The sequence below is a fragment of the Juglans microcarpa x Juglans regia genome, chromosome 6D (genome assembly GCF_004785595.1).
Source record: "Juglans microcarpa x Juglans regia isolate MS1-56 chromosome 6D, Jm3101_v1.0, whole genome shotgun sequence".
NCBI classification, from domain to species: Eukaryota; Viridiplantae; Streptophyta; class Magnoliopsida; order Fagales; family Juglandaceae; genus Juglans; species Juglans microcarpa x Juglans regia.
Window position 1 is genome coordinate 11,210,831 of NC_054604.1, and position 20,839 is coordinate 11,231,669.

General features: G+C 36.4%; 3 protein-coding genes across 6 annotated transcripts; 2 read left to right on the forward strand and 1 right to left on the reverse strand.

Annotated features, from left to right (window-relative positions):
• Nucleotides 1-4,446: 4,446 nt before the first annotated feature.
• On the forward strand, nucleotides 4,447-5,412 carry LOC121236140. Its single transcript, XM_041132655.1, has one exon. It carries the CDS (start codon nucleotides 4,510-4,512, stop codon nucleotides 5,392-5,394), a length of 885 nt encoding a protein of 294 aa, XP_040988589.1. The 5' UTR covers nucleotides 4,447-4,509; the 3' UTR covers nucleotides 5,395-5,412.
• A 1,448-nt stretch (nucleotides 5,413-6,860) lies between these two features.
• On the forward strand, nucleotides 6,861-7,879 carry LOC121236188. The gene has a single exon (XM_041132719.1). The coding sequence runs from the start codon at nucleotides 6,928-6,930 to the stop codon at nucleotides 7,807-7,809; it is 882 nt and encodes a 293-aa protein (XP_040988653.1). The 5' UTR covers nucleotides 6,861-6,927; the 3' UTR covers nucleotides 7,810-7,879.
• Nucleotides 7,880-15,331: 7,452 nt separating this feature from the next.
• Nucleotides 15,332-20,233, reverse strand: LOC121234427 (phosphoglycerate kinase, cytosolic). Of its 4 annotated transcripts, none has more exons than XM_041130361.1 (7): nucleotides 19,964-20,233; nucleotides 19,655-19,857; nucleotides 17,834-17,911; nucleotides 17,470-17,730; nucleotides 16,672-16,989; nucleotides 16,226-16,384; nucleotides 15,332-15,760 (listed from the first exon to the last, which is right to left on the reverse strand). In XM_041130361.1, the coding sequence occupies exons 2-7, from the start codon at nucleotides 19,847-19,849 to the stop codon at nucleotides 15,566-15,568; spliced, it is 1,206 nt and encodes a 401-aa protein (XP_040986295.1). In that variant the 5' UTR covers nucleotides 19,850-19,857; nucleotides 19,964-20,233; the 3' UTR covers nucleotides 15,332-15,565. The 4 variants fall into 4 exon arrangements, with proteins under 4 accessions (XP_040986295.1, XP_040986294.1, XP_040986293.1 ...); XM_041130360.1 differs by having other exon boundaries at nucleotides 19,655-19,862; nucleotides 19,964-20,207; XM_041130359.1 differs by having other exon boundaries at nucleotides 17,813-17,911; nucleotides 19,964-20,159.
• Between the last annotated feature and the right edge of the window lie 606 nt (nucleotides 20,234-20,839).

The window sequence follows — 20,839 nt, forward strand, 5'->3', positions numbered from 1 at the left end:
TTGTTTTTACAAAATCTAATAGATATTTTATGTTGGAAACTTTGATGGGACACCCCCTGTGCTAGGCCAGATTTGGATTTAGAACACTGTGCAACTTTTTTAGCAATAGATTCCTTATAGTTTGAAGTTTTTAACAATAGCTCCATTGTTACAATTTTTGGCCTCCACAATTAGTAAGAATACATGACCTCATCAAAAGACACCACTTCTCATTTTTATTTCTTTTTAGAAAAAAATAACTAAATTCTTTTTTATAAAACTAAAAGACATATTTTTTATTAAAAATTAATTTATATTATTTAGGATTTTAACAAAAACAAAACCACCCATGGTGGCTAGGCCTGCAACCTGACCAAACCGCACAGTGTCTGAGCCCGATTCGACCCAACCCGACCCGCAGTGCAAATCAACTTGGTCAGACCCGGTCCGCTAAAAGTCGAGTTTGACCCCCTGAAATTTTTATTTAATGTTCTTATTTTTCAAAGATGGCAGTGTCGTAAATCATCAAATAGAGAAAATTTGCAGGCTCTAGATTTCTTCTTTTCAACGAGACTTTGGAATTTACACACCTGTAATTTCTTTGATTGATCATTATCTCTGATGATCTTCTGTTGTTATCGACCACAAAATCATTTTCTGCGACCACAAAATCAAAAACTACGACAAAGAACAAACAAAACAAGTTCATATCAATCAAACCATCAAACACAAAATCCCAAAGCATTTGAACCCACAAATCGCAAAACCTCCTAAGCAGTGAGAACCACGGCCCCACCGGCCTCCTTGATCCTCTTCTCGGTGATCTTGGAGACGAGTTTGGCCTTGACAACGATGAGTTGGTTCTCGGGCAAGACTCTCTGTCATAGATCGCTAAAGAAGATGAAGATATGCGGAGAAGATGGTTGTTCATGTTGAGAGATGGTTGTTTCGAGTTGTGTCTTGCAAAGAAGGAACTGGAAGTCTGGAAGTACAGATGGAATTCGGTTTAAGTGTTAGAAAGAAATGGTTGATTCTTGACCGTTGGATCAATTGGCTAGAGAGCATTCGAAGCATGCACTTTAGACGACTTAAAACCGACATTTGACGGGTTCGACTTGCAAATACATTTGGCCCGCATTTTATCAGTCGGGTCGGTTAGGATTATTCGGAGGGACGGGTCCATGAGTTTTCTACCCAAGCCTAATGGTGGCATAGCCACCACAGGTGGCTGTGTGGTGACCGAGACATGGCCACTTTCAGGCCACCTCTGTGGTGGCCAAAGGTCAGAACACCATGAGGGTGGCCAAGACGCCGACCACAACAGCCTAATGTGGACACCCTCTAATGGCCAGAACATGGTCACTTGTAGTGGTTGTGCACTATACATTAACAATATGCTACGTTAGCTAATTGAATATTGACATATGGCATATTAATGATCTTGTGTATTTGTTCATTAGTCGAGTTATTTCACATAAAAATATGAACGCGAACCATTGTTGCTTCATCTTCGGTGGAGATTGAGTTGGTTCCTATTTTGAGGCCACAATATATGATTAATGGCTGAGAAATTTTTTTTCGAGACTCGTAGTTATGAGTCTGCAATTATATCACTCAAAATTTATCGCAATAGTCTGTTCACTAGCAATAAGAGGTATTTTAATGGAACTTAAACATCATAATATCGAAGAGAAAGTACATAAATAAACTTTGTCCATTACATACTTAACAAAATGATTTGAATCAAAGTGGTTTAAAAGGACAATTAATTAAATTGAAAGAATGGGTTTTATTAAATATAATATTAGGGGTGGCAATTCATGTTTGCAGATCATATTTATGTCGTGTCAAGTCATGGATATACGACTATATGAGTTAACTTGAACACGACCCGTTATGTTAAACGGATCAAGCCTTCAAACCCTAACACGACCCATTTAAATATAGGTGACATGACAAGACCCGTTTTGACCCGTTTAATAATTAATTAGAAACGCATCAACACGACACAACTCATTTCAACCTATTTTATGTAAATGGATTGAATTGACCCGCATAACCTATTTGACTTAATTAACATAATTTCACATAAAATTTAAAATATATATTTATTAGTAACCACAATATCTCTAAAAAAACAATAAGACTACCAACTAGGCTACTAACAAAAAATATCAATATTTTTCAGATTTTAACCTATAATAAAACTAGTATTATAAACTCAACAATAAAAATATGAGCATAAGTCCAAAACTAATTACAGTCTTAACAATGAAAACATAAGCATATTGGGAAATACCGATATTATAACCAATAATAATAAAATTGTAATTTTGAAATAAAATTTAAACAAATTATTGCGAGTTGATTTAAAGTTAAGTGGAATGACCCATTATTGAGCCGTTTACTAATAGCGTCTTAACAGGTCAATCCGTTTTGACCCGAACCCATTTATATTAAACTCAAACACACTATTCTATGTCATGTTCGTGTTGAGTTCAAAGTCGTGTCACATATTATCACCCTTATTTAATATTATGTGGTCTAAAATATTATTATCAAAGATCATTACAACATGTTACAGTTCCATGCCAAAATATATAACATGTGGATTGGATGGGTCCTAACGTGACTTGGATTTGGATCTAACAACTCATGTGCCTCCAACTCCAATGGTTGTTGCTAAATGTCCCCCTCATGACCCTAACCCTTAAACATGGATCCGGTTTCAATTAGATATTAAAACCAACACGTTAAGCGCTGAACTGCTCATTTTATTTTATACAAATGGTGCATATGATCATCTTTGTGCACGAATGGAACTGAGAGACCCACATGCATGCATGCTGCTTAATTTATATAAAACTCATCAGGATTTCCCAAGAGAGACAGACATATATTAAGTTTCCTAATGAATTATAATGGTAGTTAGAAATTAGGCTAATGTTTTAATGAATAATTGTGTGAAACCGATGCATGCACGAGGAACTGAGAAATGGTGAGATTATGGGAGACAAGATCCCAGTGCCACTTAGTGCTATGATTTTTTCTAATTTAACTATAGATCGATGCAATGAAGGATATAGATCACAAGTATCGCCATTAAAACATAATGAGAGATCATACATAACTACATGCAGTGTGCTAACTCGTTTTTGTAAATTGATAACCCCACACATATAGTTCAATTGACTTCTATGGATGAATTAATTGCTTGGAAGGAATAGGTGTGTTAACCAGCAATAAAGTTCTTTGGTAAATTGATATCGTATCTAGTTGCCTGACCAAATTGGATGGTCGTCTAGATCTGAAGAGAGATAGGCACATAATGTGAGCTCTACAATATTTAGGCCCGGTTTGGAACTTAGATTGAACTGTGATCAACTCAGTTTAATCTAATTTTAAGTTGAATCTAACATCTAAACACTTAACTTTTAAATCACTAAACTCATCTCAACTCAAAATCTCATTACACGTGAGACCTACAACCTTTTTCAACTTTCCATAAATATATTTGAGTAATTCTACATACAACCATGAAGTGTGTAAATGCCGCATAATCACTTTGAAAATAGTAGAGTTCACTATTAAAAAATTAATTTTTTTTATGTAGATCTCATGTTTTATTCACTTTTTTTAAAGCGATTACGCGACAGTTGCACAATTCACGGTTGCAAATATATTTTCTCAATATTTAAACTCATCTTAACATCCAAACATATCTAAACTCATCTTAAGTAAGCCCTACAAAACTCACTCCACCATCCAAATTCACTACTATTCATAAAGAACTTAACTCATCTCAACTCAATTCAATATCCAAATGGGACTTTAATGCTACCCCTAAAAGATTTCCGAACAAAGTGAAGTACACCACGTAGGCATAATGTCGTGTCTATCTCGCTGTATTTTATTATCCAATTTATTAATAAGATCATAATTGAAGAAATTTGCATTGATGTTTCGTTTTTTAATTATTTTAACTGGTTAGCATACCAAAAAAATGACCTGATTCCAATTGATGTAATACCTATTGAGCAGTTAGTTATTGCATAATACAAGTGCCCACGAGTGATGACACAACCTGCACCTTGTCTCCCGGAAGGCAGGTGGATCACTACCTTTCTAGTATTGCAGGAAATGGTGACAATAGTAACCCTAGCTCGTGTGTTTTATATATTATTATTATTATTATTATTATTATTATTATTGCAATAAGTCCTATTATCATATTACCTAAGTGAAGACACGGATCATGTGCTTTAACAAGTTTAAAAATACTTGGTGATCAGTTGGGGAATCTGTTGTTGGGGAGACATTGCATAGACAGTGCCAAGATAGCCTTTAAAATCATGTGCCACTCATTGAGTTTTGAAATCAATGTGATTCCTCTTGTCTCCTAAAGTACCTTGTGATATATACAATTATATATATTTGGCAGATGCCAAGAGAAGAAGGCAAATTTGAAGACTGGATTGAACATCCAACTCCAAGGTCTCCTGTTTTCTTATCTGAAAGAAAGAGATCATCATGGCTTCCCCTCATTTAAAACAAAAATCCAATTACCATGCTCGCTCTAATAGCTTGCCGTCCAGGCCACACCCTCTTATTCTACAATGCAATGAGCATTTGTGCAGATTAGTTGCCTCAGACACTAACACTTCATCACCATCATCTGCATTAAGATGCAAACTGAGTTGCCTTCAGGATCTGCATGAATGTGTTGAAAAGTTGCTTCTATTACCCCAAACTCAGCAAGCAATTGCCCAAGAGCACCATGACAAGTGGGTTGAAGAGCTTTTTGATGGATCTCTCCGGCTATTGGATGCTTGTACCGCAACCAAGGATGCCGTGATCCATACAAAAGAGTGCACACGTGAGCTCCAATCAAATATGCGCAGGAGAAGAGGAGGTGATATGGGGTTTGAGAGGGAGGTCAGGAAATACTTGATGTCTAGGAAGGTTGTCAAGAAGGCAGTCCAAAAGGCCCTGAAAGGAATGGAAAGTAGGCGTGCTGACAAAAACCATGAGAATCTGGCCATGGTTAACACATTAAGAGAAATAGAAGCAGCCACCCTCAATGTCTTTGAATCCTTGTTGTCTTATATAACTGGCTCTAAGTTGAGATCAAAATCAAGCAGCTGGTCTTTGGTCTCCAAGTTGGTCCTTCCCAAAAGAGTAGCATGTGACAATGAAGATACAGAAAGATCTGAAGTCAAGATGGTCGATTCTGCATTGTACTCCATCGTCAGTGAAAGAACAAGCAAATCTGATGACATGGTGAATGTTGAGAATGTCCAGAACTTGCTGGAAAAATTGGAGCCGAACGTTCAAGATCTTGAAGAAGGACTGGAGCTCCTTTTCAGGCGCTTAATCAAAACAAGAGTTTCCCTTCTCAACACCTTCAACCACTAGTATTCATTCACACTTGTACATGAATGAGCTGTATATATAACCATGGGCAACCATTTTTGTTATTAAAAGAAAAAAGGGAAGTATTAGTATTCACAATTGTAAATGAATGAGCAATATGTGTATTATCTCTTCTCCCAAAATATATAGTACTCATTTACAGAAATCATCTTTGCTACACTACTTGATTACAGATATCTTCCTCAGCATTCATTATTCACACCAAAAGACTGGATATGGCTGTGTAAAATCAGCTATATAAAAGAATTGATAAGACCCCTGCAATTATTCCATTATCCAATTAATCAGACTTGTCAAAGGTTAGAAAAGGATGCAATACACAGGCTGAGAAATGAAGTTATGGGAGACAAGATCGCAGTGCCACTTAGTCCTAAGATTTTGTCTAATTTAACTATAGAATGCAATGAGGGATATAGATCAGAAGAATCGCAACTAAAACATATTGAGAGATGCATAACTACATGTTAGGATGGCATAACCCTCCATGAAAGACAAGACTGGCTGTCACTTGTCATAACTCCTTTTTATAAAATTGATAACCCCACAAAGATAGCAAACTTCATTGACTCTTATGGATGAGTTTTCCTTTGGAAGGAAGGCGTGTCACTACAAGAAATCAGGATTTTTCTACCGCTCAAAATCATCGCAAAAATCTCATATAATCGTTGCATTTGTACATTTTCGTCAATTTTTAGTTTTTCAACGAAATTAAAAGTGAGCGGCGAGATCAAATTCACTTCAAATAACCACTTATTGCGGTGATTTTATTTGCAACGATAATAAAATCGCCACAATAAGCCCTTTTTCTTGTAGTGGTATTGACCAGAAATAGTTCTCTCGTGACCAATTCTGAAGAGAGATACACACATAATGTGGATACTACAATATTTAATGTTTCTCATATAGAATTTTCGGACTGGGTGAAGTCCACATGAACATTTGATACTGTGTCTATCTCTGCATTGAACCGTCCTGGTCTTTCATTTTTGTAACTATGGTAACTGCTTACATATCAATTAAAGTAACACCCATTGAGCAGTTACTTATTTTATAATACAAGAGCGCCCACGAGTGACACGACCATCTTGTCGCCAAAGAAGGCGGGTGAAGTAGAAAGAATGGCTAAGAATGCCTTTCTAGTACTGCAGGAGATGGTGACAAGACCCCTCGTGTGTAAAATATTCTATGATTGTCATTTCACGAAATTCTATTATCATATTACCTAAGTGAAGATTCATGTGCTTTAAGAAGTTAAAATATACTTGGTGATGAGTTGGGGGATCTGTTGACAGTTGGTGGGGAGACATTGCACAAACATAGCCCAGATAGCAATTAAATCCATATCAAAATCATGTGCTACTCATTGAGTTTTGAAATCAATGTGATTCCTCTTGTCTCCTACACCTTGTGATATATAATTAATAGATGCCAAGGAAAGAAGGCAAACCTGAAGATTGAATTGAACATCCAACTTCAAGCTCTCCTGTTTTCTGATCTGAAAAAGAAAAACAGATCATGGCTTCCTCTCCTGTAAACCAAAAGTCCAATTACCATGCTCGCTCTATTAGCTTGCCCTCCAGACCACACCCTCTCATTCTACAATGCAATGAGCATCTGTGCAGATTAGGTGCTTCAGACACTACTTCATCACCATCAACAACATTAAGAAGCAAACTGAGTTGCCTTCAGGATCTGCACGAATGTGTTGAAAAGCTGCTTCAGTTACCCCAAAGTCAGGAAGCCATTGTCCAAGAGCGCCATGAAATGTGGGTTGAAGAGCTTTTCGATGGATCTCTCCACCTATTGGATGCGTGTAGCGCAGCCAAGGATGCCGTGATCCATACAAAGGAATGCACACGTGAGCTCCAATCAATTATGCGGAGGAGAAGAGGAGATGACATGGGATTTGAGAGGGAGGTCAAGAAATACTTGATGTCCAGGAAGGTTGTCAAGAAAGCAGTCCAAAGAGCCCTTAAAGGCATGGAAAGTAAGCGTGCTAACAAAAACCATGAGAATCTGGCCATGGTTAGCACATTAAGAGAAATAGAAGCAGCCACCCTTAATGTCTTTGAATCCTTGTTATCCTATATAATTGGCCCTAAGTTGAGATCAAAACCAAGCAGCTGGTCTTTGGTCTCCAAGCTGGTCCTTCCCAAAAGAGTAGCATGTGACAATGAAGAAACAGAAAGATCTGAACTAGAGATGGTCGATGCTGCATTGTATGCCATTATCAGTGAAAAAGCAAGCAAATCTGATCACATAGTGAATGCTGAGAATGTCCAGAACTTGCTGGGAAAATTGGAGCCAAATGTTCAAGATCTTGAAGAAGGACTTGAGCGCCTTTTCAGGCGCTTAATCAAAACAAGAGTTTCCCTTCTCAACATCTTCAACCACTAGCCTGAATGATCATGATGCACAGAGAAATATGGGCATCCATTTTTGTTACTAGAGGAGCTCAAGAAAAAAACAGAAAGTATTTAGTATTCACACTTGTACATGAATGACCTGTTTGTGCATTCTCTTTCCCCAGAATAAATATTACTCCCTTACTGAAATCATCTTTACTACATTACTTGATTACTATCTTCAGAAGAAAGTGAATTGTGCAATCGCTGCGTAATCGTTTTGAAAAAAGTGAATAAAACATGAGACCTCCATGAAACCTCACTCTTTTTTAAAACGATTGCGCAGCGTTTACGTACTAAATGGTTTTAAGTTGAATTACTAATATTTGTAACTCCCAAATATTGGTTATGGTTGTGTAAAGTTGGCTTTGTAAAATAATTTAAAAAAAAAAGTAACATAAAAAGAAGACCATTATTCCATTAGCCACTTAATCAGGCTTGAGAAAGGTTAGGAAATGAGATGCCTAATGTGCATGGAATCTTGAATGCTTGGAAAATTTTGAGAATCAAAATGTAACGCCCTAAACCCGGGTGGCTTGGAGAATTTCTACTTGTCACTCATAAACATATCTCCCAACACATCTAAAGAATAAACTCCAAAAACTTCATAAATGAAATCAATCTCAAATCTTCTCAATAATCTCATTACAAACTCCACACAATCTTTAATGCAATAATAATAAATCAAAGGGGTCCATAACCTCCCGATAGTCATAACAAACCAATTAAATATTTCATAAATCTTACTAAACTCAAGACATAAATAAAACTCAAAGATATTAAAACTAAGAACACCAGAAGTCCTTCTTCTACCAACATCTCCTCAGCTTAAACACAAACAGCATTCTAATCCAGGTCCTCATTTGGACTCACCACATCATCTGAAAAATATTATAATGATAGGGGGTGAGTTATCAACAACTCAGTAAGCAGAAATCATATGCTAGCGTGCAAACATGAGCATTTATCAAGGAGAGTATGCAGAACAAAATATTTTTCCAGAGTTATCATGCAGAACAGAACATATTTTCAAAATAACAGAGCGATGGTTTTAAAACAAGTAAAACCCATGGTACTTTGGCATAACATAAACTGAGTATCATCATCAAATCAAAACAGAGCAGAGACCATGTTTCACCCCCGTGGTAGGGTTGTGCTAACCCCAGTGGCCAAACCAGGCAGAGACAGAGGTGAAATCTTTCCTTTATTCTTCTCGGAGCCCCGAGTGTGCACACAGGAAAGACCACAATAAAACCACTTTGTTTCCAAAGTGGGTGCACTCAGAGACAGAGAAGTTGGTACCAACCCAAACAGAGCAGAGCATAACAGAGCAGAGCAGAGCAAAGCAGAGACAGAGTCAGATACAAAAACCAGTACACCATGCCAAAGGTTTTCAGATGTTATAACAAAATAATACAGAGTACCAAAACAGAATCAGACAGTTACACACGCTGAACACAAAAGCCAGAACATCTTTCTAAAAAAATGCACAACTTTTCATATCCTCAATATCTCTCTTTTTCCAGATTTCAGAAACCACAAGACAGAATTTAGCTCACACAATGCATGCCAAAACATATTTTTTCCTTTTTCACACAGATTTCATGAATAATGCTAATGAGTGACCAAGGTTGATCTTTATTTTCACAAGTTTCCAACATAACACAAAATATGCAAGTTTTTCATAAAATCAGCCTCAGTCTTATTAACTTATATAAAACCTAGCATAGGAACCCCACTTACCTGACTCCTGCAGTGTATTATCTATGACTTGAATACGGTCTCTATCCGTCTCGCCACCTATTCATAAGATAATATAAACTAAATATTAAAGTCTAACAATATACAATTGGTCTTAAACAACTCAAGACTCAAACTCTAGACCATAATTCAACGAGTTTAATCAAACTTACTAGCCAAATAACAATCCGGACAGCCCACACTTCGACCCAAAATTTTCTATACTAAACTCAGTACTTTGGTTATAAGTGGAGACTGATTTGGAACTGAAAAAGTGTTTGCTGAAAGTTGGCTCGACAGTTGGCTCAAGCCAAGTTCGCTCGACAGACCGCTCGAGCGAAGGCAAGTCAGAGAGGTTCGCTCGAGTCTCGCTCGATACTCCGCTCGAGCGAATGCAAGTCAGAGAGGTTCGCTCGAGTCTCGCTCGACACTTCGCTCAAGCCAATGTTCATTTGGCTGTTTGCTCGAGTCGCGCTCGACAATCCGCTCGAACGAAGTACGCAGATTTTGCCAACTTAACCAGTTTACACTACACAAAGCACTCTTCTTTCCATTCCCAACTCCATAACATAAAGTATAAACTAATACTTCCAAATATTTTCTCAACCACCAGTCCAACAATTCCACTACAATGAAACTTCAAATAATCCAAACCTAGGACAAAACACCAACCCGAAATACTCACCACGCAACAACCAGAAAAACTCACAAAAAAGCTACTCAATCTCACAGCCAAAACAGATACTGCATCAAAATAAAGATAAACCAAATCCAAAACTAAGAAGCAGAAATCGCACGGTTACAGAAGGGGAAACCGAAACTTGGATGAGAAAGAAACCCTTACCAGTCGAAAATGGAGGGGATGCGAATTGATGCCCGTGTGTTGCAGACGGAAACCGAAATGCAAAATGGAGAGAAAACAGAGTGTAGCAGACGGCAACACTCGGGAAACCAGAAGCAACGCAGCAACAGAAATCCACGTGAGGAGGTTTAGGGCATGGGATTCGGAAACTCAAACTAATGCCAACAACAAGAAATGAAGTTGAAACTGAAAGGAAAGGGAAAAAAACGTGGGACGGAGAGAGTTGCGGAGAAAGAAAAAAAAACTAAACAGAGTAACTGCAATGCCGAAAGAGAAGGAAAAGAAATCGGGGGAGGGAAAAAGAAAAGCTTACCCCTCCAAACGACGTCGTTCGCCCACCGAAAAATGAAAGGGCTAGGCCCTCAAGTACAGACCGGCTTCACAACCCACTGGGCCTTACACAAAAGGTTCAAGGTCTTGAAGATGCTCCTGAATCCAAATCCCATGAACCACGAAACGAATCATCAACTTTTAATAGTTTATCAACAACCAATAATTGAAGGCAACCACAGAAGGAATGTGCACCAGTTATAGCAACACACATCTCTGCATTGACCACCGCAAGACTAATAAAGACAATATTCGACAGATCATTGTACAGATTGCGTTTTATGTTTCTTGCCCTTTACTGTGTAAATAATCCTTTATGTAAGTCCAAAAAAATGTGAAAAAGCGTGCAGAAAAACTTCAACTGTTTTTTCATACAAGGCAATGCCGGAGATGGGAACCAAGACTTGAAATCTCCGCCTTCCTTATAAAATTATTAAAATAGATGTCTATGGTATTGTTGTTTTATTTCATTACTATTTATTATTTTATTATTTTTTTTATTTATTTTTTATTAATATACATTATTATTTAATATTTTATCATTATATTTTTATTATTTTTTCATTACAATTTACAATATACCTCAAGATACGTTACTATCTAAACGCAGCTATATCATCTGTAACAATCGTGTCCATCGCACCTCTTTCGATGGAACATCATAATTACTGACCGTTGGGGGCTTTTTGCTTTTCATTTGATTCCCTTGTTATTTTCACTTGGGAGCTTATCGACATGCACCACACAGTACCTTTCCTCCACGCCTTTTCTTACGCACGCACGTTCTCCTCTCACTTTCTGAACTGTCTATATTATTGGTGATGATATTTTTTTTAGAAGTAACTAGTAAGTGCAAGATTTTCTTTTGAATCCTTTAAAAAGAAATTAATTAGTCTATTTTTATTAAATCAAATTTTTACTTTCCTATTTTTAATCAGTTTTTATTAATTATGTTAAGAGAATTTTTAAAACTAGAGATGTATTTTTGTGGCATAGTTATATTTAGTAAAATATTATTATCCAATTTAGAAATGACTTAGAGTATAATAGTCAGAGGAATTATGTGGATATTGAGAAATTTGGAAAGTTATGATATCTTAGGGTTAAGAGAAATTTTAAGTTTTGAGAAATTAAAGTAGGTCAAATTTTAACATTTTAGGTTAAGTATTGAATTACATGTTCGACATGAAGTTTGCGAGTATCACGTGACTATTATGTAGGTGACGAGTAATTTTCATTCAGCACTGTTTTGAAGAAATTCAGAAAATTAAGAAATCCAGATAAGCAGGATTCATATATTAGTCTTTGCATAAAAACAAAATGAAATGATGTTGATTTGAAAATATGCGTATTTGTTGTGAAAAGAAATATAAAAACAACATTAGTTATGTGTTTCTACATATGCATGAAAGTTGTATAAGAAAAAATATTTTCTATCATAACTGATATAGATATGAGCTAATTTTGTATATTCTATTTATGAGCTATGCAAAATAAGCGAATATGAAATTTATAAAAATTTGTACATGTGATGTGAAAATGTTCTAAAACTGCTTTTTTTTAATATGTGAAAAGATCTGAATTTGTTCAGTACTCTGTTTTGGATATGTTGACATCTGGAAACCTTGGCATGAGATTCTAATTATGTATTCTGATTAAATCTGATTATGATATTCTCCTCAATTTCCATTACGGCCCAACCACGTGTTATAATAGTGGATACGGCCCAACCACGGGTAATAATAGTAAATACGGCCCAACCACAAGTTATAATAGTGGATAAGGCTCAGTTACAGGTATAATGGTGATTTATAATCCTACAACGAGAGTTAAACATGGTATACGGCCCAGTTACGGGTATAATTGTGATTTATAACCCTACCATGGGAGTGAAACATGATATACGACCCAATTATAGGTATAATAATGGTTTATAACCCTACCACGGGGGTTAAACATGGTATCTGTCCCAATATGATGCTCCGATATGATAAAGATGGGGTCTCAAATTGTGAAATGCCAAAGGATCTTGAATAAAAAAGCTTTCTGAAAGCTTCCCTCTGAAAGTTTTGGTAACATAATTTGATTTTGTATTCTGAAAGTAAATATTTATGTTGTTGCATTTTGAAAGTAAATGTTTCTAATTTTGCGTTCTGAAAGTAAATATTCTGTTCTGCATTCTGAATTCTGAAAAATGTTCATGTTTACATATTAGTATATGTTATCTGCTTACTAAGTTGTTGATAACTCACATCTTATCTCTACAATATTTTTCAGATGATTATGATGGTCCTGCTGGTAAGTAAAAGTAGGTTGTATTAGAGAAGTTGTGAAGTTCGTAGAAGAATAAATACTCGAGAGTACAAGTATTTATTTTGGAAGTCTCTTTAGTTAATTTATGATTTTATATTATTTTTGGTACTATAAGTCATGGAAATTTCGAGACTATGTAGAATTCCAATTTATTCCTTTGAGGTAGTTAATCAATGTCTTGATGGAGTGACATATATTTCTAGTTTGAATAAATAGATTTTGTATTTTGATGGAATACTAGAGTGTATAAATCTGTTATGAAAGATGATGATAGGTTACAAGAGCTAACTTTCCGAACCTCCGGGTACGGGATGTTACATCATTCCTGAGAAATCAGAAAAACTCACGGACCCTCCAAAACTCTAATAAAAGTATATACACAATTTTTTTTTTTTTTTTTTTGTAAAAAAATAAAAACTTTAGCCCAAATAGTTAATAAAATCCATATTTTTAACACAATTTTGACCCCAAAAGTGTGTTTTTGGATATATAGTTCTCCCAAAAAATTCCTACGTGGGCAAAACATGTGTTATACGAAAAAAAAAAAAAAAAAAAAAACTATCGGATATGGAGTGTGAGGGTAAATAGTGGCTGATGTATGGCAAAATTTTTTTCTGTATTGTCTCTTAATCAAACTCTTTCATATTGTTCTCCAAAACCATAAGTACTCCGAATGGAAATATCGAATTCTAAGTTGAAGAAAGAAAATCATAATTTATAATTAATTATATATTTTCTATTATCATGACAGCCATGTAGCATCTTCAAGCTTACACAATAAAGGGTGAGCTCGGCAAGACATGAACCTTTTTTTAAAGCTGAATTCCGCTGGATGAAAGAGTTGAATCGAATCCAAAAAAACCAAGCATTTGAATAATTCAAAGCATTTGTAGTGAAACTAATGTTGTAATCTCGCTGTGTTTTTCTGAGTCAAAATGATGATGTTTCAGGAGGATTCTTAAGCAAAGCTGTCAGGATTCCTGTTGTCTTTTAAGTGAAGACCGATTGCTTATTAACAAGATTTCACGTGGGAGCCAACCATGTTTCTGCATTATTAGATCTCTCACATCTGCATCTCTAATTGCCAGAATCTTGCCCCCCACACTCATAACCATTTGACGGAGAGTAGTATTCAAACACAAGTTTAAATGATTCAATTTGTGTATAATGAATGGGTTTGAAGACAAAGGAACAGCAGAAGGTGGACAGTCAAGATGCCAACTAAACAAACCGTTTAACGCAATCCTGCCCAAGAAATTTGAGCAGATACAGTAATCTAAAAAAATAATACCTCTTTAAAATGTGTAGAACACTATCTTTAAGATAGTAATTGTTCCCACTCGAAAGAATTTATTACCGAGTTGCAAACAATTTACTTTTACAATGCAATAAAGTTACCAACTGCAGATAGTAATTTTAAAGTTTTTCTTTCAGAATTTCTCTACAAAATTATGTATAAGACTGAAAATATGAGAGAATTATATTAATAAAATTTATGTGTTGCATCCTCTATTTATAGAGAATGAAGTGTCACCTTATAAAAAAAAAATCTAATAATTGTGACTTTTCTTTCATCTAGCATTTATTAGTTTAAATTACATGATGTTTCTTTCATGTAAATACCAAGAGGCATTCCTAGCTCAATGGCCTCACACCTCCAAAAAGATGGCACTGGTTCGGCATTGCACCGTCTCTTCAGCCCACGCACAATCATGGTGCGCCCAAGCATTGTGTCTTTTCGGATAGACCTTGTGCCCATGTCACTTTTTCGGATTGGGCTATGCCCAAGCCCTTGGGCCCCTAAGTCTATCTCATGCTAAAAAATGTAGATTTTGTGTAAATCTCACATTTGCCTACTTTTTTCGAACGGAATACAGCACACACATACAACTATACAAATTATTTTCCTAAGAAAAGTGTGTTCATATTGGTAACAAAACAGCAACATTAGGAAATGATTATAAGCAATGCTGACTTGTGAAGGAAGGAATGAGTAGCTTGACCACATTTACATGATTGATGAAAAAAATGCTACAGTACATAAAGAGTAATAGATATTATAAATTTGTTGATTGAATAAATAAAGTTTTCACAAAGAGTTTGGATCCCATGGCGGCCACAGTGGCAGACGCCAGAAGATAGTTGGCATATATTACTGCTCTTTCTCCAAATTAAAAAAAAATTTGTGATATCAGAGTTACCCTATACTTTATTTGAACGTTTGTTTGATGTTGTACAAAATCCCAATTTTATTAAAAGCGGAAGACAAAATTGGCAAAGTTATTACTTTAGATTAAGAGTGCATCAAACAAACTCGTGCCCTTAGATCATCAACATTGTTCCAGAAACGATGCATCAGCATCACTCATGTTGCTCGAAAAAGATACCACTTATTCCAGTCTACCCTATACCCTCTACAAGATACGATCTATTTTGACTTCTTAAACCACTCAGGTTGAAAAACCAACCTTAACAGCACTAAAAATGCACACACAACTTAGACTCAGGCATCATCAAGAGCAAGGACACCAGGGAGTGGTTTCCCCTCAAGAAGCTCTAAGCTGGCACCGCCTCCAGTTGAGATATGGCTCATCTTCTCAGCTAGTCCAAGCTTCTCCACAGCTGCAACAGAGTCGCCTCCTCCGACGATTGTTGTCACTCCCTTGGCAGTTAGCTCTGCCAGCTTCTTGGCTATCGCCTGCAAACAGCAAACAAATTGCCCTCAGTTATAAGCCTAAAAACATGAAACCAGTCAGAAGGTCTAGTCAAGCAAGATTTCAATTCCCACATTGGCAGTGATCAATTTACCACTACAGAGAAATCATTCATTCCGCAAGGTAAATTAGTTGCAAGGCCTTCAAAGCTTTTTCTGAGTGAGTAGAACTTCGTTACAAGGAAAGACCATCTAGCTTTGAATATGGTCATAGGAAAAAAAAAATCACTTGCAATAACTTCCAAAGCAGAGAATTTGATGACAAGCCAGCTCAAAAAAATAAGGCCCATAATCATTTTACTGCATCTTTGGAGAAAATGAGCAAAGCCATCCAAACCATGGCATCAAAAGACCACCAAAAATTGGTATGGACATATGAATGATTCAATTAAGAGAGTCGTTTGATTACATGGACGACTAAAAATGCAGTTGATCTCATGAATGCTATACCTCTGTCCCCACTGCGAATTTATCAAACTCAAACACACCCATGGGTCCATTCCAGATGATGGTTTGGGTAGTATCCAGAGCTTCACTGAATGTCTTGATGGAATCAGGTCCAATATCCAAACCCAGCCACCCATCCGGAATGCTAGATGCTGGAACAACCTGCAAATATATCGATAACGCATTTAGGTTCTCTAATATGAATTCAAATTCGTACTCTATCAATTAGAATTCAATCAAGTCCAGCACACTTGATTTCATGACAGATAGTGGTTCACTAAGATAAAGAGGGTTCTTCCCACTAGGTTATTTCTTTCATGACAGAGAGTTGTTCACTAAGATAAAGAGGGTTCTTCCCATTAAGTTATTTCAATTTTCAACAAAATAAGAATGCAAAATAATACAATCCACATCTTGAAATAGAGTAAAAATTTTATAGAGGAATGAACCTTGCTGTTAGCATCAGCAGCAAATTTGTCAGCAATAACCACATCAGTTGGAAGCAGTAGAGACACCCCTTTCAACTTGGCCTTCTCCATTAGGGATGTTGCAAGATCCAGCTTGTCTTCCTCCACCAGGGAAGATCCAACTGAATATCCTTGGGCCTTGTAAAAGGTAAAGATCATCCCTCCACCCAGCAAAAGAAGATCAACCTTCCCCAACAAGGATTCTATCACTCCAATCTTGGTTGACACCTTTGAACCGCCAACAATAGCGGCAAATGGCCTCTTGGGGTTTGCTACGGCTCCAACAAGATAGTCCAGTTCCTGAAACCACAAAACAAGTCATGGAAACAAATGAATGATGCAACAAATAACTAACTATAATATAAGTATTCCATATATCATTAGGACCCAATTCAAATACTACTTTTTTTATACCTCTCATCAGTATTTATGGATAGCCAAGTATAACCAAGCAATAGAAAATATTGCCTGGGAAAGCCTCACGGCCAACTCAGAGATAATTAAGTTTGATCAAACTTTTTTTTATCAGCAATTAAGTTTGATAAAACTGAGCACAAAGAATGCCAGCACGCCTTAGGTAAAGTCAAGTTCAGCTCAATTAAGCCGTCTAGCATTCAATGCTAACATTATAAATGACTCAACTATTCATAGTCAATTGAGTTAGATCAAACTGAGCACAAAGAATGCTAGCACTGCTTAGGTTCAAGCTCAGCTCAGTTAAGCAACCTAGCATTCAATGCTAATACTATAAATGACTCAACTACTCAATGATCAACATACCTTCTGCATGAGAAATCCAGCAACAGCTGGTTTCAAGTACTTAGCCACTCCCTCCGTGGAAGCATGGGCCCTGTGGGCAGTGCCAAACGCATCATTCACATAGACATCTGCAAGAGAAGCCAGCTTCTTTGCAAATTCTGGGTCATTCTTCTCTTCCTCCTTATAAAACCGCACATTCTCAAGGAGCAAAACACCTCCTTCTGGAAGTTCATCCACAATCTTCTTGACTTCCTCACCGATACAGTCATTTCCCATCTTGACCTATTAGAAAGGGAAATAAATAAGCATGAGCAAAAGAAAGCCTTTAAGAAGTGAATCTCAGTCTGAAAATTCAAGTACACACACGTGTAAACAAAGAGCAAACCTCAAGTCCAAGAAGTTCTGACAGCCTTGGAACAAGGGGCTTCAGACTGTACTTAGGTGTGACACCCTTTGGTCGTCCCTGAAAACCACAATCCATGTTCAAACAATTTCAGGAGTTATCAGTTGCAAAGATTAAATTATGATACATAAAAAAAAAATAAGAGAGAAATCCACACAATGAGTCAAGCTGCACAATAGCAACAATGTATAGCATGCAAGAAGGAAAAGGAAGAGAATATTTGAAAATAGGAGGAGACAAGGGCCGCCCAAATTGAATCATGATACATTAACAAAATAAGAGAGGTAAAAATCCACACAATCACTCATGAGATATTTAATACACCCAAATTAATGCCCGTCACTTCTTACTTGGCAAGAAAAAAAAATTCATTATGACGTGCTTAAATTCTACTCATCCCAAAAAACTCAGTAGCTAACCAATGCTATAGCAGAAGAATACCTATTTAATCAATAGAACAAGGAAAAAAAAAGTTGATTATCTTAAATTTTAAGAGAATTAATGGCAGCCTCCTCAGATTACAATTTGCTTCCATAACTGCCCATGAACCACAAAAAAGTTCACCAGCAATTTCAACATAGTCCACTACCATTATATCTATCTCTGAGTACAAAATGAGCTTTCAAAGAAAGGACACAAAATGAGCTTAGTTAATCCTCTATAAAAGTGAACGAAGAACTGAAGTACCAACAGATTTTCACAACTTTCACTTTGATAACTATCATGACGTCATTTACTCATTAGGCTAACCAATGGCAGAGAAGTAAAAATTAAATGTCAAAACTTCAATAAAAACAACAAAGAAAGTGAGCCCATAAAACAGATAAGGACAAGATGACTGTAGCAGAAAAATATCAATATAATGATAGAGACCGACAATGAAGACTGGTTTGCAAGAAACAGGGACCACTTCTAAAATAACAACTCCTAATCCTCAAGAACCTCGAACATCCCAACTTCCAAGAAAATCCAAGGATTTCATAAGACATCTTATGGCATTTTTTTCTCAATAAACATAAGACATCTCATGGCAGTTAAAGGCCACAAATTTGCCATCTTTGAAAAAACAATCTTTTCCAGCAGAATCATCAAAGAAAAGAGATCGGCAACAACCATTTTGGAGACGGCAATTTATAAAAATGGCTTAAATTTTACCGATCAAAAAAAGTGAATTGCTTCGTTTTTCTTCACCCAGGACTGATTCTCGATAACAAAATTATTAACTTCAAATGCTATTAAAGACGGAATATTTTTCAAAACGAATGATATGAACTTATACTGCCTCAGGAGAGCAACAACAAAACAGGCAATAGAGATATCAGTATGCAAACAGTATTCAGGAAACGATAAAAAAGTATCAAAGTCCTAAATATCAGAAACCCATCACTAGCCAAAATCAATATTAAGAAACAAATTAACTGATGAATCAACATCTAAAGGTCTGAGATTTACAGAAAATGGGTACCATCTTTTCGTGGACTCTCTTCCTTTTTCGTTCCTTCTTAAAAGAGAAAAGTCTTTAGATCAATCTGTTTAATCTATATTTTTCCTCGGACTGATCATTACACATTACAAAGAGAACCCATGTGGATCATCATCGATCCAATCAATATATCGGATGGAATCCATCCAAAAGAAAAGCAACAAAACAAAAATCACTATGCGCTGACACTGAGAAGAGAAGTCAACAGAACATAAAAATCCATACAAAAAATCCCGACTTGAATCGAAAGAAACTAAGACAAACTCAGATTTGTCACCACCCAATTGTGGAACATTGAAATTGAGGTAAGCATGTCATACGAGGTGGCTGCAGAGGATGAGTTTAGCGCCATGAGACTGCAAATATTTGATGGTGGGGACAGCAGCACGGATTCTGGTGTCATCGGTGATGTTGAGGTTGTCATCCAAAGGCACGTTTAGATCGACCCTCACCAAAACCCTCTTCCCCTTCAAATCCGCCTCCTTCAGAGTGCTCACGCTCCTCTTGGTCGCCATATCAGTTCCTTACCTTCAACACACAAAACAAGAACGAAACCACCAACACCCAGATCAGAATCAGACTTATCAAAGAGATTGGTCGTCATTTACATTGGTGGGTAGAATACTTACAGTGATCAAAAAGAAAATGAGAAGACTTTCGAGCTTTTCGACAAAGAGGGAGAGATAATCGTGATCAAATAAAGACAAGGCAGACGGAAGGTTGGAGATAAGTATATATGGGGGTTGTGGGCGTGAAGAGCAAGTATGAACAGCTCGGGTTATATTCTTGGGGTGAATAATCTGGCCGCGCCCAAATCTGTGTTCTAGAGAATCCGCGGACTCTAAAGTGAAATGGTTTTGGAGAAGAGAAATCATTGTATTAGACAAAGCTATGTAAAAATAATTTTGCTACTCATAATTTCCAACACATCAAATATTACATTTATTTTTACTTTCTTTTAATTTCTTAATTTTTTATTTTTTATTCTTCCTAATCTAATTAATTTTTTCTACTCATCATCATACATCACACATTTAATAAGAAAAAAAAAATTATGTGTAGACTACATATTAAATGACGGTTGGTTGTTAATTGACGATTGGTTGTTTCTTCGTAACATGTTAAATAACAATTATCTGTTAATTGTTTTAGATTATTTGCTCAAATTATGGATGCTACATCATCTAGTCGCAATTTTCGCAATTTTCCACAAGATGATGACGCACAGTTGTTGGCATCACCGACAGGTACTTCAGGCCATAGACCCTCATCTAGAGCAGCTACCTCCTGTGCAAATCCTCGAGTTCCAATAAATTTAAAAGACGTTAATATGCTCAATGAGGAGGAGGAGGAGTTAATGAATGTTGAGGCTGATCTACCAGCACGACCTAGTAAAAAAAGGTTGTGGATATGGGAACATTTCACAAAAGTTTCGAGTAATCGTGAGAACCCGCAGACTCGATGCCACTACTATGAGCAACTATACGGTTGTCATTCAAAGAAGC

Coding starts and splice junctions, on each gene's coding strand:
- LOC121236140 (XM_041132655.1), top strand. CDS start 4,510: ATGGCTTCCCCTCATTTAAAACAAAAATCCAATTACCATGCTCGCTCT.
- LOC121236188 (XM_041132719.1), top strand. CDS start 6,928: ATGGCTTCCTCTCCTGTAAACCAAAAGTCCAATTACCATGCTCGCTCT.
- LOC121234427 (XM_041130359.1), bottom strand. CDS start 19,849: ATGGCGACCAAGAGGAGCGTGAGCACTCTGAAGGAGGCGGATTTGAAG. Junction 16,385..16,671: donor CTGCTGATGCTAACAGCAAG/GTTCATTCCTCT, acceptor ATATATTTGCAG/GTTGTTCCAGCATCTAGCAT. Junction 15,761..16,225: donor AATTCGCAGTGGGGACAGAG/GTATAGCATTCA, acceptor TGCTGTTTGCAG/GCGATAGCCAAGAAGCTGGC.